A 22835-nucleotide genomic window follows, 5' to 3' on the forward strand; every position below is an offset into this window, starting at 1 on the left:
CGATCTATGTAACACCGACACCTCTGAAAAAGGTGTGTTCGACTTAGTGTCGACATCTGAAATCGACACCAACATTTGTTTGTGATTTACCTTTAATTTATTCAGTTTTTCAATGAGATGAGTGTTTCCGGTGACAATGTCCGAAACCGGTGTGAGTGCACGATAGATCCCGACAACATAATATTATTCCAATGAGATAAGTTCAGCAAATGGCACTCTATCGCAATGAAATTGTGCATGGTGGATAAGAAATCGAACCTTGAATCGAAGGTGAAGATTGGCTTGACGATCGTTACAAAAGATGTTGCGGTTACCAGGAGCTTGAGGTTTGACTCGGCCGAGTCCAACCGCTCGAGAGGAAGGCACGCGCTGGTTCATCGCGAAAACTCGATATCGGAGAAAGAGAAGAAAATGACGGTTACGGTTTATACATATTTCGTCATCCAATCTTATGTGGCAAAAATGAAACGCTGAAATTCACAATGTTAAACTTGTTTTTGCTGCTTATTATTCTTCTCGTTTCGGAAGTTGGTGTTTTTTGTTTACGTATTTGGAATATTATTTTTGTTATTGCCGTATATACCCTTGATGATGACGCTTTTTAGTTACTTCAATTTATTTTATGAGTACTATATTACATTTACCATTTTGGATTTGGAAAGAATTGTGTTGTGGGACCGAGTACATGTGGAAATGGACGCGGGAGGAAAGAACGTGGGAAATGGGAATTATTGCGAAATACGTAGTACCTTAAACTTAAAGAAAACACATAGTTACCAAACTTACGTTAATAACGTTTTAAACTTGACACGTGTCTCATAATTTAAAACATTTTTTACACTGTGTTTGGTAGGGGAGGAGATGGTTTTTTTTTAAGGGTGAAGAAAAAATGGTATGATATCCGTTTTAAAATTTTGGTTTTATCTTTATTTTTTATCTTAATTTAATTTATTATTTCACTTTATCTATTAATTAAAAAAATATTATATTATAGTTTTTTAATTGAAAAAGCTTATATTAGCCTAATTATTTTATTCTATAAAAAAAATATATAAAAAAATAGTAACTACTTGGTAGATATGATCGTTTTTTTTATATTATAGATATTCAACTGACTTCTTATATAATTAAAATCATATTTTCTCAATCTCTAAATTTCCTTCTTGAATTCTTTCTCTTCCTTGACGTTGTCACTCTCTTCTTAGATGTTGTTATTCCTATTTTGGATGTCATTATCAACCGTGTAGAGAATACGAACATGTCAGTGGAGCATTCATTTTGGAATTTTTTTCTCTGTAACCATTGCATTATTTCAGATCAAATGGGTTCAGAACATAACTCATTCAGCGTCTTCTCACGATAAGTTAATCACAACTCAAAATCATCATCAATCAGTAGGTTTATTCATGGGTCTTCTTCCTAAATCATCATTCATGCATATTAATTAACTTTTTTTAATGTTTTGAAGGATACCCTTTTGAAAGATGATTTAGAGGGTGTGACCCACATAGTGTTTTTTGACATAGATATCGATGAAAAATTATCAAGTATTATAATAATACTTTCATTCTTCTGAAAAAATTATTATGCAGTTCGTTTGAGGTTTAGATCTACGATCCCCTTTTTTATTTTTTTTCCCAAATTTATTTGTAGTTAATATGAGTGATAGAAGATCGAATTTCCTAGCTGAGATTAACACTAGATTTGTTAGTATTGGATAAATTTTATATTTTTACTACAATAACTCTTGGTCTATCTCTTCTAAAATCCTCTCAAATTTTATATCTTTTGATATTTTTTTTCCATTTTACATATTTCGTCTTAGCACGGTTGGTAACATCAGATCTGAACTAAAGGTAATTAAAATGACGGCGGTGAAGTAATATTGTTAAAGTTGTTTCACTCTGGATATGAACTTGAAAATGTTCGAAAGTGAGATTTTTTGGATTGTTTATTTGGATTATAGGTTGAATATTACTTACATGTACATCTATGAATGCACTTTCAGTTACATGTTACATATTTATTGCATTGTTACCAGCAACATAAATTGGATATTGTTGTGTTTTAAAATACTTCAGCATATGTTCTTGGGTAGCGAAGCATCTAACAATTTCTGAAATGAATTCCTGCAGTTAAATAAATAAATATCTATAATTCAGTGACTTTTTGACTACACCATTTCCAAACTATAGGGAATCCTTCTACAATTTAGCTACTAATTGAATATTTGTTATGTCTTTTTTTTTTTAAAATATCCCTTTTGGAGTTGAACTTTACGAATTAATTTAGGAAAATATATGTGTTTGATCTATACTTTGTTCATTCATGTAAGCATTTGATTTCTTTTACACATTATTAATATTTTAGAGGGGGTTAATTTTAACCTCTTCAATTTAAATAAAATATTATTTTTTTAATATATATGTTGACTCAACTTGTCAAGCTGTCATGCCATTTAGTCAAATTAACGTTTTCGTTTCTTCTGAATTTTTAACAGTAAAGACATTTTTGTGTAACTAAACAATTTTTAGGGGATCCATAGCTAACATTTTGTTTTGTTAACGGATCAAAGCGAAACATTAAATTAAGTTAAAGAATTTTAGAATTAATTATGCCTAAAATGTATTACTATTAGTAATTATATTTAAAAGTCTTAACTTAAATGATCATTATATTTAATGTACTCTCTCTAGTTATATAAGTCATTTTACTAATAAAAAAATGTGTCTTAAATTATAAGTTAGTTTACAATTCTAATACAATATTAATTACACTTTTTCTAATATAATATCTATCATTTATTATTATGTTAGGAACTTTGAATTTTATGGCATTTTATCACAGGAATAACATGGTCAAACATTCAGGGTATTCAGGCATATTTAAATTCCCATACGAAAGCAAATTATATATCAACATTTAATCATGATGCATTATATATGTAGATATGGGCAATTGAAAGTATAAACAATAGAGATACGCAAACCTGTTTGCCAATTCAAGGTTGAAGGGATTGACCACTTGTAGTATCGGAATAAGTTAGGCAGCGGGAATTGGACGGCGATGGCTTCGGTGCAGATGGGCTGCCTTCAGGGTTTCTTTACTCTGAATTCTCCGGGTAGGCAGGGTTCCTATGCCAAAGTTTCTATCCGTCCTTCTCTGTTCTCTCTCTTTCTTTTTCCTCAAGGTTTTGTTGCAAGGAAACCTCAGAGTGTTTTGCTTCTCTTCCTTCTTTCTCCAGTAAATCTCCCAGTGTAAACTCCAAGTCCAACTCCCCCTACTGAAACTTCAGTATTTATAGACTAATTTCGTGGGTAATGGGCTTGGACTGAGGGAGACCCAAGTCCAAAATAATTTGTTATATTTTATTTATTTATTTATTTTAATTATTTAATTATTTAATTAATTAATTAATTAATTAATTAATTAATTAATTAATTAATTAAAAAAAATTCTCTTTTTTTATTTTTTATTTTTTTTTTTTCGTTTTTTTTTTTCGTTTTTTTTTCGTTTTTTTTTATTTTTTTTTTTATTATTATTATTATTTATTTTTTTATTTTTTAGGAAAAATGATGGGTAATTTTTGGGGTATGACAGCTGCCCCTGTTCAATATTCTTGAACCGAGAGAGTTAGGATGGCGTGTATGCCATTCGTGGTCTGGAGGTGGAAGATTATTGAACACTAGAATGCCCCAAAAATTTGCACTTGAGAATCGACAGTTGGTCTTGATGGAGATGGGCTTAAAGATGCCATCCGGGAGGTTTGATGACGAAAGCTTCAGATCGCGCCGTATATTAGGCCAATTTGAAGACATGGGTGCCACACTGGGTCGTACGTTAGACCGTATAATGAGTCATCCATTAGGCTGCCGACTTCGCTGGGGAGTCGGAGTGTGTCATATGCTGTTGGGGATAAAGGATCAGAATGGACCATACGCTAGATCGTATCTGAGTTGCAGAATGAGCCGTACGTTAGGCTGAATCTGATGACGAAAGGGGTAGTCGTACGTTAGACTACACTTCAGAAATGTACCGTATGTTAAGTAGCATCTGTGGGGATGGACATCCGAACGGGTCGTACGTTAGACCGTCGCAGAATGAGTCGTCTGTTAGGCCGCATCTGATGATGAAAGCGGTAGTCGTACGCCAGACTACACTTCAGAAATGTACCGTACGTTAGGTAGCATCTGAGGGTTGTAAGATCCAAACGGGTCGTACGTTAGACCGCGTTGGGGTTGTTGAAGTTCAGAATGGATCGTACGTTAGATCGTATCCGAGTTGTAGAATGAGCCGTCCGTTAGGCTGCATCTGAAAAAGAAAGTAGTCGTACGCTAGACTACACCCCTGAATGTACCGTACGCTAGGCAGCATCTGAGGATTTGAAGGTCCAAATGGGTCGTACGTTAGACCGCATTGGAGTTGCTGAAGAAGTCATATGTTGGGCTGAATCAGAATGAACCGTACGTTAGGCTGTATCTGATAACCTGTATATGTTGTACTTGCAATAAATGTCTGGGATGGGCTTAAAGATGCCATCATTAGGAGGATATCGAAGTGTTGTCAGAATGAATGTTCCCATGAACTGTATTTGAAATATGTATCTGAATCTTGAATGTGATTGATAAAGGTGTCTGTCTGAATGAACCTTTTATTTTGACTATATCAGGAGGATAAATAACCTGCAAAGAAAAGTTAGCTTCATGCTATGTCATGATGCATGAGATGTTTCGTGTTATGCTAAAATAAATGCGAATGTTGTATGCATGCGTATGCTGTGAAATGATGTAATGAATGAGTTATGCGTATGAGAAGTTCTGCTTGGGGACTCTACTGGGGAAAATAAATCCCCATCTACTGATTGGAGATATTTGTAACGATGACCCTTTCTCGGCAGGGGGTTCTTGATTCCGTCTGATGGTAGAAATATTCCACAGATCTTGGCTGAGGATGGATGAGATGATCAATCTGTCTGATGATGCCGACCTCTGTTGGGGAGTAACTGGCTGTGCCGGGGAATACTGCTAATTTCTTCTGAGGAATAACAGACTTGCTGGGGGAATAGAATTGGTAGCGGATTCATTGGAAGCATGGTTAGACCTTCTCCTCGATCCTGAAGTCGGGTAGTAATTGCTATTGCTATTCTACGCATATATTTTGGTAAACATTTATCATATTCAAATGCACATATTAATTCAAATTAAATCAATGGACATTTACGCAACCAAAACAGAAAAGTAAAAACAAAAGCATCTTTTTTTTGAAAGAGGGTTGTATTGATTTTGAAAGGAGGCCTATAAACAGGCAATTTGTGTACAAGGAGACAGAAATCCTAGTAAGAGGAAATTGTCGAAAACAAAGAGAAAGCTATGTGGAAGAAGTCCTATTGATTTTAAGTCTACTACTGTCATTATGTCTTCAAGCATCTCATCCCCTGCTGTCGGATGGAAGTGATTGGCTTGTTCAGTCCCTTGAACTTGGATGAAGTTGACTAAGAACGGGACGTAGTCATACGCTTTAATCCCTAATTTTTGCCTGGACCGCCTTTTCAGGTTTTCAGTCCACCAGGATACCCTTTTTTGCCCAAGCCGCCTTTTCAGGTTTTCGACTTGCCGGGTGTACATTTTTTTTATATATCCCTAATTTTTGCCCGAACCCTTTTGGTTCGCCGGGATGCCCTTACTTTTGCCTAGATACGTCGATCTAGCGGGTCTCTTTTATGCGTAGTATTTTTTAACTATGTCCGCGTTCACGGGATGTGGGAAGTCTTCACCATCCATTGTAGCGAGTATCATGGCTCCACCTGAGAATACCTTCTTAACTACAAATGGCCCTTCGTATGTGGGAGTCCATTTGCCTCTGGGGTCAGTTTGTGGTAGGATGATGCGTTTGATTACCAAGTCGCCAATTTGATACACTTGTCTCTTGACCTTTTTGTTGAATGCCCTGGTCATGCGCTTCTGATATATCTGCCCATGACAAACAGCCGCAAGTCTCTTCTCATCAATCAGATTTATCTGATCGAGTCGAGTCTGAATCCATTCATCTTCATCTAAGCCCGCCTCTTTCATGATTCTTAGAGAGGGAATCTGAACTTCCACTAGTAAGATGGCTTCCATTCCATAGACTAAAGAGAACGGAGTTGCCCCTGTCGTAGTGCGCACTGAAGTGCGATAACCGTAAAGAGTAAAGGGTAACATCTCATGCCAGTCTTTGTATGTTACTGTCATTTCTTGCATGACCTTCTTGATATTGTTAGCAGTCCCTACGGCGCCGTTCATCTTTGGCCGGTACGGAGAAGAGTTATGGTGTTTTATTTTGAACTGCGTGCAGAGTTCAGTAATCATCTTGTTGTTCAAATTAGTACCATTGTCAGTGATAACTCTTTCAGGAGACAGCAGGTTTCTCAAATAGGTATTTGATAGAATCCATCTTAGAAGTCAATAAGGTGGTATGATTCAACATATACTGTCTTAGTCGGCGAGCAGCCCAGGCCAAAGCACAGCAAGCTTTCTCGGGCTGTGAGTATCTTGTTTCACAGTCGGTACCTTTTGCTAAGGCAGTATATGGCATGCTCTTTTCGACCAGACTCGTCATGTTGCCCCAACACACCTCATTGAATTTTCTAACACGGTCAAATACGTAATTAAAGGTCTTCCTTCAACTGGTGGCATCGGAACTGGAGGTTCTTGGCGATATTTCCTGATTTTGTCATAAGCTTCTTGGCATTCATCATTCCATACCATCTCTTGATTTTGTCTCAGTAATTTGAAGATGGGTTTGCAGGTAGCAGTCAAGTGTGGAATGAATCGGGCAATGTAATTCGTAGGGTCATCGATTGGTCATTGAAGGCAACAGTTATGAGGATACCTTAGCATTCGAAGGGACTATCATCATTTAACCGTAGGCAACATCGGAGGGTCATCGAGGGACAAAGTTGTATATTCGAAGGCAACATCCGAGGGACTATAATTTATTTTATGATGATTTAACCGAAGGGTCTTTGCTAAGGGTATCCCCACGTTCGCGGGACATGACCGTAATATCGTAATCGTAAGGCAACAAAGAGAGGTCCAAGATCACTTATTCAAAGGCAAAGTTTTACAATTAATTATATAATTAGGATGAAACTCCACATTAAAATTATTAAAAATAATATATTAAAAAATTAATACATTAGAAATTAATACATTAAAAATTAATTTAGGGTGAAACTCCACAAGGGTATCCCACAAATAAAGTGGAATACCTAGCCAATAACCTTTTCCTGGGATATGTGAACCTTTACGAAACTCAAAAAAAAGAAACATGTCAGAACACCAAATCAGGGTGCAATCGAAGATTACACCGGAGAAATATCACAACAATAAATAGGATAGGATAAATAATGCATGGCTATGATAAAAACATAAAAAAAACAGACTAGAAGAATCAGGTACTGTCTCGTTCGCCTCTGCCTCGCCTAGCGAAGGCCACGGATTTTGAATTTGAAAACAGCCCCATGTTAGGAACTTTGAATTTTATGGCATTTTATCACAGGAATAACATGGTCAAACATTCAGGGTATTCAGGCATATTTAAATTCCCATACGAAAGCAAATTATATATCAACATTTAATCATGATGCATTATATATGTAGATATGGGCAATTGAAAGTATAAACAATAGAGATACGCAAACCTGTTTGCCAATTCAAGGTTGAAGGGATTGACCACTTGTAGTATCGGAATAAGTTAGGCAGCGGGAATTGGACGGCGATGGCTTCGGTGCAGATGGGCTGCCTTCAGGGTTTCTTTACTCTGAATTCTCCGGGTAGGCAGGGTTCCTATGCCAAAGTTTCTATCCGTCCTTCTCTGTTCTCTCTCTTTCTTTTTCCTCAAGGTTTTGTTGCAAGGAAACCTCAGAGTGTTTTGCTTCTCTTCCTTCTTTCTCCAGTAAATCTCCCAGTGTAAACTCCAAGTCCAACTCCCCCTACTGAAACTTCAGTATTTATAGACTAATTTCGTGGGTAATGGGCTTGGACTGAGGGAGACCCAAGTCCAAAATAATTTGTTATATTTTATTTATTTATTTATTTTAATTATTTAATTATTTAATTAATTAATTAATTAATTAATTAATTAATTAATTAATTAATTAAAAAAAATTCTCTTTTTTTATTTTTTATTTTTTTTTTTTTCGTTTTTTTTTTTTTTTTCGTTTTTTTTCGTTTTTTTTATTTTTTTTTTTTTTATTATTATTATTTATTTTTTTATTTTTTAGGAAAAATGATGGGTAATTTTTGGGGTATGACAGCTGCCCCTGTTCAATATTCTTGAACCGAGAGAGTTAGGATGGCGTGTATGCCATTCGTGGTCTGGAGGTGGAAGATTATTGAACACTAGAATGCCCCAAAAATTTGCACTTGAGAATCGACAGTTGGTCTTGATGGAGATGGGCTTAAAGATGCCATCCGGGAGGTTTGATGACGAAAGCTTCAGATCGCGCCGTATATTAGGCCAATTTGAAGACATGGGTGCCACACTGGGTCGTACGTTAGACCGTATAATGAGTCATCCATTAGGCTGCCGACTTCGCTGGGGAGTCGGAGTGTGTCATATGCTGTTGGGGATAAAGGATCAGAATGGACCATACGCTAGATCGTATCTGAGTTGCAGAATGAGCCGTACGTTAGGCTGAATCTGATGACGAAAGGGGTAGTCGTACGTTAGACTACACTTCAGAAATGTACCGTATGTTAAGTAGCATCTGTGGGGATGGACATCCGAACGGGTCGTACGTTAGACCGTCGCAGAATGAGTCGTCTGTTAGGCCGCATCTGATGATGAAAGCGGTAGTCGTACGCCAGACTACACTTCAGAAATGTACCGTACGTTAGGTAGCATCTGAGGGTTGTAAGATCCAAACGGGTCGTACGTTAGACCGCGTTGGGGTTGTTGAAGTTCAGAATGGATCGTACGTTAGATCGTATCCGAGTTGTAGAATGAGCCGTCCGTTAGGCTGCATCTGAAAAAGAAAGTAGTCGTACGCTAGACTACACCCCTGAATGTACCGTACGCTAGGCAGCATCTGAGGATTTGAAGGTCCAAATGGGTCGTACGTTAGACCGCATTGGAGTTGCTGAAGAAGTCATATGTTGGGCTGAATCAGAATGAACCGTACGTTAGGCTGTATCTGATAACCTGTATATGTTGTACTTGCAATAAATGTCTGGGATGGGCTTAAAGATGCCATCATTAGGAGGATATCGAAGTGTTGTCAGAATGAATGTTCCCATGAACTGTATTTGAAATATGTATCTGAATCTTGAATGTGATTGATAAAGGTGTCTGTCTGAATGAACCTTTTATTTTGACTATATCAGGAGGATAAATAACCTGCAAAGAAAAGTTAGCTTCATGCTATGTCATGATGCATGAGATGTTTCGTGTTATGCTAAAATAAATGCGAATGTTGTATGCATGCGTATGCTGTGAAATGATGTAATGAATGAGTTATGCGTATGAGAAGTTCTGCTTGGGGACTCTACTGGGGAAAATAAATCCCCATCTACTGATTGGAGATATTTGTAACGATGACCCTTTCTCGGCAGGGGGTTCTTGATTCCGTCTGATGGTAGAAATATTCCACAGATCTTGGCTGAGGATGGATGAGATGATCAATCTGTCTGATGATGCCGACCTCTGTTGGGGAGTAACTGGCTGTGCCGGGGAATACTGCTAATTTCTTCTGAGGAATAACAGACTTGCTGGGGGAATAGAATTGGTAGCGGATTCATTGGAAGCATGGTTAGACCTTCTCCTCGATCCTGAAGTCGGGTAGTAATTGCTATTGCTATTCTACGCATATATTTTGGTAAACATTTATCATATTCAAATGCACATATTAATTCAAATTAAATCAATGGACATTTACGCAACCAAAACAGAAAAGTAAAAACAAAAGCATCTTTTTTTTGAAAGAGGGTTGTATTGATTTTGAAAGGAGGCCTATAAACAGGCAATTTGTGTACAAGGAGACAGAAATCCTAGTAAGAGGAAATTGTCGAAAACAAAGAGAAAGCTATGTGGAAGAAGTCCTATTGATTTTAAGTCTACTACTGTCATTATGTCTTCAAGCATCTCATCCCCTGCTGTCGGATGGAAGTGATTGGCTTGTTCAGTCCCTTGAACTTGGATGAAGTTGACTAAGAACGGGACGTAGTCATACGCTTTAATCCCTAATTTTTGCCTGGACCGCCTTTTCAGGTTTTCAGTCCACCAGGATACCCTTTTTTGCCCAAGCCGCCTTTTCAGGTTTTCGACTTGCCGGGTGTACATTTTTTTTATATATCCCTAATTTTTGCCCGAACCCTTTTGGTTCGCCGGGATGCCCTTACTTTTGCCTAGATACGTCGATCTAGCGGGTCTCTTTTATGCGTAGTATTTTTTAACTATGTCCGCGTTCACGGGATGTGGGAAGTCTTCACCATCCATTGTAGCGAGTATCATGGCTCCACCTGAGAATACCTTCTTAACTACAAATGGCCCTTCGTATGTGGGAGTCCATTTGCCTCTGGGGTCAGTTTGTGGTAGGATGATGCGTTTGATTACCAAGTCGCCAATTTGATACACTTGTCTCTTGACCTTTTTGTTGAATGCCCTGGTCATGCGCTTCTGATATATCTGCCCATGACAAACAGCCGCAAGTCTCTTCTCATCAATCAGATTTATCTGATCGAGTCGAGTCTGAATCCATTCATCTTCATCTAAGCCCGCCTCTTTCATGATTCTTAGAGAGGGAATCTGAACTTCCACTAGTAAGATGGCTTCCATTCCATAGACTAAAGAGAACGGAGTTGCCCCTGTCGTAGTGCGCACTGAAGTGCGATAACCGTAAAGAGTAAAGGGTAACATCTCATGCCAGTCTTTGTATGTTACTGTCATTTCTTGCATGACCTTCTTGATATTGTTAGCAGTCCCTACGGCGCCGTTCATCTTTGGCCGGTACGGAGAAGAGTTATGGTGTTTTATTTTGAACTGCGTGCAGAGTTCAGTAATCATCTTGTTGTTCAAATTAGTACCATTGTCAGTGATAACTCTTTCAGGAGACAGCAGGTTTCTCAAATAGGTATTTGATAGAATCCATCTTAGAAGTCAATAAGGTGGTATGATTCAACATATACTGTCTTAGTCGGCGAGCAGCCCAGGCCAAAGCACAGCAAGCTTTCTCGGGCTGTGAGTATCTTGTTTCACAGTCGGTACCTTTTGCTAAGGCAGTATATGGCATGCTCTTTTCGACCAGACTCGTCATGTTGCCCCAACACACCTCATTGAATTTTCTAACACGGTCAAATACGTAATTAAAGGTCTTCCTTCAACTGGTGGCATCGGAACTGGAGGTTCTTGGCGATATTTCCTGATTTTGTCATAAGCTTCTTGGCATTCATCATTCCATACCATCTCTTGATTTTGTCTCAGTAATTTGAAGATGGGTTTGCAGGTAGCAGTCAAGTGTGGAATGAATCGGGCAATGTAATTCGTAGGGTCATCGATTGGTCATTGAAGGCAACAGTTATGAGGATACCTTAGCATTCGAAGGGACTATCATCATTTAACCGTAGGCAACATCGGAGGGTCATCGAGGGACAAAGTTGTATATTCGAAGGCAACATCCGAGGGACTATAATTTATTTTATGATGATTTAACCGAAGGGTCTTTGCTAAGGGTATCCCCACGTTCGCGGGACATGACCGTAATATCGTAATCGTAAGGCAACAAAGAGAGGTCCAAGATCACTTATTCAAAGGCAAAGTTTTACAATTAATTATATAATTAGGATGAAACTCCACATTAAAATTATTAAAAATAATATATTAAAAAATTAATACATTAGAAATTAATACATTAAAAATTAATTTAGGGTGAAACTCCACAAGGGTATCCCACAAATAAAGTGGAATACCTAGCCAATAACCTTTTCCTGGGATATGTGAACCTTTACGAAACTCAAAAAAAAGAAACATGTCAGAACACCAAATCAGGGTGCAATCGAAGATTACACCGGAGAAATATCACAACAATAAATAGGATAGGATAAATAATGCATGACTATGATAAAAACATAAAAAAAACAGACTAGAAGAATCAGGTACTGTCTCGTTCGCCTCTGCCTCGCCTAGCGAAGGCCACGGATTTTGAATTTGAAAACAGCCCCATGTTAGGAACTTTGAATTTTATGGCATTTTATCACAGGAATAACATGGTCAAACATTCAGGGTATTCAGGCATATTTAAATTCCCATACGAAAGCAAATTATATATCAACATTTAATCATGATGCATTATATATGTAGATATGGGCAATTGAAAGTATAAACAATAGAGATACGCAAACCTGTTTGCCAATTCAAGGTTGAAGGGATTGACCACTTGTAGTATCGGAATAAGTTAGGCAGCGGGAATTGGACGGCGATGGCTTCGGTGCAGATGGGCTGCCTTCAGGGTTTCTTTACTCTGAATTCTCCGGGTAGGCAGGGTTCCTATGCCAAAGTTTCTATCCGTCCTTCTCTGTTCTCTCTCTTTCTTTTTCCTCAAGGTTTTGTTCCAAGGAAACCTCAGAGTGTTTTGCTTCTCTTCCTTCTTTCTCCAGTAAATCTCCCAGTGTAAACTCCAAGTCCAACTCCCCCTACTGAAACTTCAGTATTTATAGACTAATTTCGTGGGTAATGGGCTTGGACTGAGGGAGACCCAAGTCCAAAATAATTTGTTATATTTTATTTATTTATTTATTTTAATTATTTAATTAATTAATTAAAAAAAAAATTCTCTTTTTTTTTTTCTTTTTTTTTTTTTTTTTTTTCGTTTTTTTTTTTTTTTTTTTTTTTTTTTCGTTTTTTTTTTTTTTAGGAAAAATGATGGGTAATTTTTGGGGTATGACAAACATGCTTAATATATTGTTTTAGTTTCATATAAGAAAAATACAGGCATAGACGTAGTTTTTCTATATCATTATACCTAGTTTCAGGATCATTAAGCATTCAACTAAGGTAATACACAGGTCTTTCGACACTTTTTCCATCCTCTTGGACTAACATACTTCCTATAGTCGATTCTGAAGCTGCAATATACAACCTCATTGGCCTATTCCTAACAGGAGGGGCCAGTACTGGAGGCTTAGTCAAATACTCCTTAATTTTGTCAAAAGCCTCTTGGTGCTCTTCTTGCCACTTAAAATCCTCATTCTTCAGTCGCAGGAGTGGTGAAAAAGCTTTAGTTTTACCACTTAAATTGGATATAAATCTTCTAAGAAAATTTATTTTGCCTAACAAAGATTGCAGTTCCTTTTTGGTCGACGGAGGCTTGACGTCCATAATGGCTTTTGTTTTGCTTTGGTTTACTTCAATACCTTTTCTATGCACCACAAAGCCAAGGAAATCACTCGCCTGCACACAAAAAGCACACTTTAATGGATTCATTTTCAATCCATATTTTATCATCCTTAAAAAGGCCTTTCGGAGATGTTCGACATGAGTAAGTTGACCATTTGATTTTATCACAATATCATCAATGTATACTTGCATGAAATCTTCAATAAAATCATGGAACATTGAGTTCATTACCCTCTGATATGTCGCTCCCGCATTTTTCAGGCCGAATGGCATGACAACCCACTCATATGTACCTAAGGCTCCTAGGCATCGAAACGCCGTCTTCGGCACATCTTCCTATGCAATAAAAATTTGGTTATATCCAGAATAACCATCTAACATACTTAAATATTCAAAACCAGCGGCAGAATCGACCAGCATTTATGCTATGGGCATGGCATACTCGTCTTTGGGGGTAGCAGCATTTAGATCTCTAAAGTCAATGCATACTCGTAAAGACCCATTTTTCTTAATTACTGGCACAATATTGGCCAACCATTCAACATACCTTGCAGTTTGTATAAACTTGCTTTTGAGGAGCCTTTCTATCTCTGCTTTTATCTTTGCCATGATATCTGGTGCAAAACGCCTAGGCGTCTCCTTTACTGGCTTTCTTCCAACTTTTATTGGCAGTTTTAGCTATACCAAATCCCTACTTTTAAACCAGGCATTTCGTTATAATCCCAAGCAAAACAATCCTTAAATTCTTTAAGTAAAGATATCACCTCAGATTTTAACTCTTTGTCGATGTTAGCGCTGATGTATGTTGGCCTTTTGTCGCCATTTTCACCAAGGTCGACTTCTTCTAAGGGGTCTTGCGGTCACATTTTTTCGGGTGCTTTTGGATCTTTTTCAAACCCTGAAGGTTCATCGTCATAAATGCAGTCCAAAGTTGCATGTTGACGTTTCCTTTAGCCACAACTGACTTATCAGGAGGCTCTGGCTTAAAAGCCAAAATATCTTCTTTCTTCAAAACATAGGCTTCAACAACCATGTTTTCTTCAGCCTCTAAGGCCGACTTTATTTTGTTCTCGGTAATGTATTCCGAAATCCTCTTTAGAGCTTCTAGCTCAGTCGTCATCAGTGACATCCCCCCAGTTTGTCGGTCGAATATCTGCATAGGGTGGATCCTCTAAACGTTCCACATCCCAAATGAAGCCATGAGTTTCGTGCAAAGTTAGAGAAACAAAAGCGTCACTCAGATTAGCATACACATCCTCAGCTGGTAAACAAGGAGAAATGTTAGCCAACTTTCTCTCGAATTCCTTCTTGCCGACATTGTTCACGTCAGCCAGGAAGTAGCCTTGATCAGCTTCAATGTTTTCGACCACTCCATCTTTTTTCCAAATCACCAATCTCTGATGTACTGAAGATGGTACAGCTCCGACACCATGGAGCCATTCTCTGCCGACTAGCAAATTGTAACTTGGTTTGGCATCTATTACCATGAATAGTGTCGGCCTAGTTATTGAACCAACAATGATGTTCACCATGATCACACCCATGGTGCTTTTTGTTTTGCCCCCGTAGTCAGATAAGACCACGTTGCTGGATCTAACATCAGTATCATACTTACCAATTTTCTTCAAAATATGGTGTGGCATGATGTTAATAGTAGCGCCACAATCTACCAACACTTTGTTGATAGTCACACCTTCCACTTTGGCCCTAATCAACAGAGGTTTCAAGTGACTCTTCATAGTCATTGTGGGCCTCTCAAAAATTGCTTCTTGGCTCTCACCAGAACCATCATTCAGCACAAAGTAACATCTTGGCTTATGTAACGCCATTTCTTCAGCGTCGACATCGTCTACCGAACCCTTCACCTCAGTAACACAATTGTATTCTTCTGGTAGAATTGACACCATGTTGACTAAGATGTCCAAACTTGCTTCTGATTCTGAATTGAAGTCATCAGTAACCTCATCAGAACATTTTTCACTCGGTCGACGGACATACTCCCTGATCCGTTCTTTAGTGTTAGTACCTTAAGATTGGCATTAATTTTGTAAAACAAATAATGTAATCACCTCTGTTGTTTTAATATGTTGGGTTGAAGAAATTCAACATCTGGACCAACATGTCATGTAAGATGTCACGACATCGGGAATGTGACATCTCACATGTGTATCAAACTGAATCAGTTAATTCTGGTTTGGTTTGTGATTAATTAGGAGATCTGGTGAATATCCTATCTCCTATGTGAAGATCTTGAAGATTCAATCAGAATATTTGGTGAAGATATTTGATAAATATACAGTTTCCAAATATGGAGATCTTTTAGGAAATAAAAGATTGATTGAAGATCTTGATTGGAGCAGAAGATTTCTGCCAGCTCTGTAACAGCAAAGAAGAAGATTTACTGCGATTTTTGAAGGCCCAAATCCAGTTGGGTGGTTAGGTTATAAATAGGAGATTGTAACCTAGGTTTTGTAAGCCTCAAACAATGTAAAATTAGGGGGGTGTGTGCGGTAAACCTCCCAACCTGTGGGAAGGTTACCAGGTGTTTCTCGGTGCTTGAAAGCATGAGATTATTTGTAACTCAAAGCCTGTAGGCAAGAGTGATTATGTTCTTGAACGAAGCTGTGAAGCATGTTCAAGATGTTTAAACATTACATGGTAATTATAATGATAGGAATGGAAACTGGAGGTTTCTATCTAGGAGTTCCTAGGTATATATTGCATTGGGTAGGGATTAAGTAAAGAGTTGTAAACGGGGGAGTTTAAATCTGAATTAATACTACTAATAGTGGATCTTCTTCCTGGCTTGGTATGCCCCCATAGTTGGTAAAGTTGTACCGAACTGGGTTAACAATTACTGGTGTTTTTACCTTCTGCACACTGTATTTTATCTGTTATAATCCAGTCTGTTTCTAGTCTGTTCATGAAGGGAATAACAGACTTGACACATAGCCTGCAGTCTGATTGCAAAACAGAATGTTATGACATTCATTATTGACTGTTGTTACTGATAGACTGGTTGGTATGTCACAGTTCACCCTGCTGTAATATTGGAACAGGTGATGTTCAAATTAATGTTAAGACATCATACTGATAACTGGGTAGGATCAATGAACATAAGTGTTATGGTTGATATCTACTGTGACATTGCACTAGATGGATAGAACTGGATGTTCTTCTGTCCATGGTGGTATATTATCAGATGTCTTGACATCTGTGACTGAGTATTGGAGTGTAATTGTTATAACTGTCTTGCTGTTTTTAGTAACAGTGTTGGATCAGATGTCATGACTTCATGTGGAACATATGTACTCTAACTATACCAGAATTTCATTTAGCTACAATATCGACCCTCACGATAACTTTCTTTCCAGAATTAGCCCCATTAGCCATGCCTTTTCCAACCATTTCCCTAGCAGCCTCTCTTTCAGCCTGCTTACGACGCTGAAAACGTCTCCATTGAGTTCTGGACATGGGGTTCTTCCCCAAATAATTTTCAGAAACATGAGTCCTTTTCTCAGACTTGAACTCACGCCTGTAGTTGATTGCTAAACCTCCTCTGGCAGCACCAACACCTTGTGGGGTTTCTTGTTTTCCCTGAGGCTTGATCCAGGTGCCTCTAGGAGCACTTGTCAATGGTACGAAGCTCCTAAGCCTCGCTTGAGCATTTTCCACAGCCTTCTTTGGGATTCTTTCATTCTGGCGTGCTCTGTTCAGCCCACTTCTTTTGCTTTTGCCCAATTGTAGCTTCTGGAAATTTTCAGCAGCAACTTTGTCGGTGACATCACCATATCTAGGGCATAAGCAGACTTGTAAACCCTTATTCTTGCAGCGATACAGGAAATCTACTAAATCTTCATAAGCCCTTGGATATACTTCAGCTATGTTGACATCTGGGCTTTCACCAGTTTCCTCTAGCATGTCGGTCTCATCATATTCAGTGATCTCGACCATGTTGATCTCGACTGGCTCAACGAATAGAGCTTCCTCCTGGTGGAGAGGGTCAACGTCGATCTTCATTTTGCGGCCAGTAAATTTCAGCCTGCCTTCTTGAATTGCTTTTTGAACCAGGTCCCTGAAAAGATAACAATTAAAGGTATTATGACCAAGATAATTATGATACTTACAAAATCCTCTTTTCTGTCTTTGTTCTAATGGTGGTATTTTAGTACCAGATGGCACCACCATTTGACCATCTTTGACTAACAAATCAAAAATTTCCTCACACTTTGTCACATCAAATGTATAAGTTTTTGGAGGGAATTTTGGATTGTTTTCGACATGATTTTTCCCTTGTGCAGGAAGTAATAACCGACACTCATAAGCAGATCCTGGCTTTAACTCAGCCACGTCAATTTCTAATTCGGTCGATGAGGCATAATCAGCCTCATAGATTGGATTTGTCGCATCATAATCGACGAAAGCTATTTTTTCCTTCTTAGCCTTACTCTGTCTAACCTTTTCTAACCTTAGTCGTTCAAGATGTCGAACTCTATTAGCCAATTGTGACATACTCTTCACAAAGGTTGGGTCTATTTTCTTCCTAATAGAATAATCTAACCCCCAGCAGCCATTTGAACAAGTTCATGTTCTGGTACTTGCGTAAAGCACCTAGCCTTTAATGATCTAAATTTATTCAGATAATCGTCAATACTCTCAGCAAACCTTCTCTTAATGCTAGACAATTCTGCCAAACTGATTTTGGAGTGTCCTTCGTAAAACTACTCATGGAACTTCTTTTCTAACTTGGCCCACAAATCAATCGAACTTGGGGCCAAAGAAGTGAACCATGTGAAGGCAGCCTTAGTCAAAGAGGAAGGAAAGTTTTTTACTCTCAAACACTCATTATGAGCCAAATCTCCTGACTCTGTTAAATATCTGGCAATATGTTCTATTGTCGACTCACCAGATTCTCCCCCAAACTTAGTGTATTTAGTGTATTCAACCAATGGGGAAGCATATAGTGGCCTTTGCAATGTGGCACTCATACCATTCCTAGCCATAATTCTTTCGACGATAGTTGTCAAATTATTTTCTACTGCTAAGTCTTCTTGTCGATGTTGATCGATAATTTGATCAGCATCCTGATGTCGGTTAACTAACACCATCTGGCTACGTCCTGCTACTCCTTACTCAACGCCTTGATTTTGTTAGGGTTTAAGGATTTGTCCCTCATGGACTGTCTCATCTTCTGCTGCCTCTATCTCTACTTGAACAGGAATGGTTTTCCTGACCACTTGTGCCATCTATTGAGCTGGTTCCCCCAGGAAGTTACACAAGCGTGTCAATTGATTAGCCACCTGCCTATTTGTTTCAGCAGATTCCTGTATCACAGGATTAAAAACTGTACCCATTTGATTAGTTAACATATTAACCAACTCATGATTACTATCATCTATTTGCTGCCTCAACACCACTATTGAAGTGTTCGACAGCGGCATGGTTCTATTCTGAGTATTATTCATATTCTGAGCATTGCCCCCTTGCGCTAATCTTTGTAATGAGGGATTCGCATTTTGAGCGTTGTCTGAAAATAATGTTGCACTTGATGTTGACTGATATCCTGGCATTAAGGAATACGACATTCCATAAAGAGGATCTGTGGTGCCAAAGCGAGACACATAAGGTCTGAACGTCGTTATCGTTGATCCTGAACCTCCCGGTGGAGGTAAAGGAATTGATGCTCTAACCGCACATGTAGTCGACATCGTTGAGGTTGCACTTGTCATCGGAGGCAAAGTTGCGACCTGTGAAATTACTGTTTCCATAGTGGATAAAGTCCCTTGTGGCACTTCATTCATATTGGAGTTTGACATTTTCACAGTTTCTTGTGGCCTACTGTATAGTTTGCCACTTCTAAGTTTCATGCAATTGCGTAACTACACTAGCTCTGGTCCCACTGGGCGTGCCATTTTGTTTACTGTGGAAATTGGTAAACAACCGTTGGTCCTCCCTAAGCCTTAAAACTAAGGGTTACTTGCAGGATCGACCAGTTGATCCTAAGACATGTGCTAATGTAACAGGGTGACTCGTTCAATTCGACGGAATATTAACTTTGTGAGAAACGGCTTCTGACAAAGTATTGAACAAGCACAGGTTTTTTCCACACGAAATGATGATGACGCTATAGACTATGGGTGACTCGTGACCGACATCACTATAACCTTCAAAAGACATACACAACGAACACGCTTTTGGTGAATTCTATTATCGTAATAGAATTAGTGTCGACAACGAAAAATGATAACTCAAACGTAAATGAAATTAAAATAAAGTGTTCAACAGGAACAATTGAAAAATAAGGAAGTTGCATTGAAGTAAATGTGGTGATTCACGTACATAGCACTCTTAAAAACCCTTGCTTCCTCGCGCTGGGAATGTGAAGTTTTTTACAAGTGATTTTGGTACAAAGTGAACACCCCGAGTCCTCTGTGGGATCCCCTATTTATAATGAACTAAAGAAATTGTCTACAAGCAAAACTACTAAAAAATAACAGACGCTGTGCCACACGATCTAAAAATTGCTCCATATTTTGGCGCTTATTCTCCTTGTAACTGCTAGTCATTTTGAATTTCAAACTTATCCCGCTCAGGTATTTATGCCAACACCATCTCCTATGTGTTTGGTACAACCAAGAATTTCTTAAGTCCCAATCTTCAGTTCAGTCGACAGAACGGATTTCGACCAAACATGATTCTTCTGTCGGTTTCATCTTCTAGTAACTTGTGGTTTTCCCAGCTCTTGCTTATCTTGGGCTCGGCTTTCTTTCAGACCTCCCCTTGGTGGGTATAATCCTTAAATCCATAAGGAACTCTCATTGATTACGCCTTCAACATGCCCTATCAATTTCTCGTGGTAACACTACCGTGGTAATATCTCATTTTATGGCGCCCGGTTTTTTTTATGTTATTAAAAGACTTTCTATCACGGTCCATAATAACAAATGTGGTGATAGATTAAGGGTTACAATCTATTTTTTTAATAAAAAATTGTGTGGGTCCCTTAATATGCATTGTTAAATAAAAATTGAAAAATTATTAACTATGGTTGTTTGTATCAATCGTGATTATATGTGTCATATTTCACTATGGTTGGTATTTGCAACCGTTGTGAAATTTTTTCCTACAATATTAAAACATAACAAGTTCTTTATTTCCTTCATAACTCATGCCCTAGCGAACCAGACGACAACGATAACGAAATCTTCATCTTCTCCATTTTTATTCATTTCTTGGAATATTCAATCTTCACCATCTTCATTCATTTCTTGGAATGAAAATTATTTCTTGATCTCTTCATCCTCTTCGAAGTACGGAATGTTACCTTTACATGTTCCTTGTTCATTGTTTATTGTTCATTCATTGGTCTCCCTCTTGCGTTGTGATGAGTTTTTCTTTTATGTGGTGTGTATTTTAATTTTGTTGCAACTGGATTACTTTGTGTTTTGGTTTTTGTTGGAATAAAGTTATATGATGTTGTCTTGTGTCTTGTTCTCGCGTTGTGATGTTTTTGTTATTTTTCGTTTTGTTGTTATAACTATATTGCAAATGAAGAAAGACATGTGGTTATGAATATGGTTTAGGTTTTTGTTTTCCATATGAAACTGTTGGATTGTTGATTGATGTCATGAATTGTAGAGGATGGTTATGAATATGCTTTAGGTTTTGATTTTATATTTTTGTGATGGATATATTAGTACTCATATAATCATATTAGTATATTGAGTGTGTAGCATTAGTGTGTCATTCACATTAGTCTTTTGATATAAATTTTAAAATTTGTTATGGATCATAATTGGATGAAAGTTGATAGATTAGGTCTGGTGTATGAGAAATGAGTTCTTGAATTCGTTGAATTCGCAGAACATAATCTTTCCCGTAATAATGGTCTCTTTTATTGTCCTTGTGCTAATTACGAAAATATTAAAAAATGGTCAAAGGAAGAAATATTACATCACTTATGTTGTGATGGAATATGTCAAAATTATACAACATGGACGTGGCACGGAGAAATGGATAAAAACAAAATGCAATGTAAAAAATGCATGAAGTTGATGAAGATATGAATGATCAACTAGAAGATGATTTGTGATATTGGAGAATCATTTTTTATGAAAGATTCTATTTATGATACTTTATGTAGTGATAATGATGTGCCTTTATATAAAGATTTCACAAATTTTATATGATTGTCTCTGTTGTTAAAATTGTTTAATCTAAAGGCAAAAAGTAGGTGGTCAGATAAAACTTATACATAATTGCTTGATTTATTGAAGCAAATGCTACTATAAGATAACAATTTGTCGGATCTTTTTTATGAATCCCATAAGATATTATGTCCAATGGGTTTGAAGTATATCAAAATACATGCATGCCCCCAATGATTGCATATTATACCGGAAATAGTATGAAAGTTCAGATCAATGTCTAGAATATGGTGAGTTGTGCTACAAGTTAAAAGACAACAATGGTGATGACAATGACAATGTTAGCAAGAAGTGACCTCCTGCTAAAGTGTTATGGTACTTGCCAATAATTCAAAGGTTCAAGAGACTTTTTGCTAAAGCAAATAAAGAAAAGAATATTAGATGGTATGCAGATGAAATAAAATGTGATGGAAACATTCGCCACGTAGTTGATTCTTTGCAATGGATCCGTTGTTTCCAGATTTTGGGCTTGAGCCAATGATCGCGACTTTGTGAGTCGAATTGGGGTATTAACTGCAAGTGCACAGTTCTATCGCGTAATTTTAAAAGATATCGATCCCATAGGGACTTATGAATCGATATACCGTTTTCTAAGGTTACTTCGTAAAGCTAAGGCGGATGATACTTTGATTGTTTGGGGGAAAAGTAAAACTAAAATTAGATCTAAGTTAAATATCAATTAAGCGGATATCGGTATGTAGTTCGTCGTAATTAGGGAATCAAATCTTCGTTGGTTTCTTGGTTTTAAAATAAATCTTTTCAGTAGACACTATTGATTAAAAATCTTATCTCAAACTCTCGCTCTGTTGAATAGACTGTGACTTTATATTAACGTAGCTGTCACTTATTAGTTAAGTCCAAAATCACTTTTTGAAAACAATAGAATCTATAGAAACTCTTTTTATTAAAATAATAACCGTTTAAACACCCTCGTCTCAAACTCTCGCTCTGTTGACTTAGATTATATAATTAAACTTAAATGCTTAACTCTCGTCCTCACATTTAACCTTTAAAAATACTTTTTGAAAAAGATTAGAATTTAATTAACTCTAAAAATTGCTTTCGCCCTGATTTAGAATTAATGTCAAATTTACACTGTCCAGTTAAAAACTCAAACTTTCGTTCTATTGATTTTAACTTCTTTATGTCTTTTACTCTCGTACAAAAACTTTGGGATTAACCCTGTAAATTGAGGCCATAAAAAGAGTGACTTTATTTTTAAATGAAATTAAACCAACTTAGTTTCGATTCCTTCAT

General features: G+C 37.5%; 1 protein-coding gene across 1 annotated transcript in view; it reads right to left on the bottom strand.

The window, feature by feature from the left end:
- The window catches only part of LOC127119453 (phospholipid-transporting ATPase 3), a 29501-nt gene extending 28973 nt beyond the window's left edge, over positions 1-528 (bottom strand). The window contains exon 1 of the mRNA XM_051049683.1: positions 259-528. Coding sequence (XP_050905640.1) covers positions 259-378 — 120 coding nt within the window. The 5' untranslated portion in view covers positions 379-528. The remainder of the gene's footprint in view (positions 1-258) is intronic.
- Between the last annotated feature and the right edge of the window lie 22307 nt (positions 529-22835).

Source organism: Lathyrus oleraceus, chromosome 2, assembly GCF_024323335.1.
Source record: "Lathyrus oleraceus cultivar Zhongwan6 chromosome 2, CAAS_Psat_ZW6_1.0, whole genome shotgun sequence".
Lineage (NCBI taxonomy): Eukaryota > Viridiplantae > Streptophyta > Magnoliopsida > Fabales > Fabaceae > Lathyrus > Lathyrus oleraceus.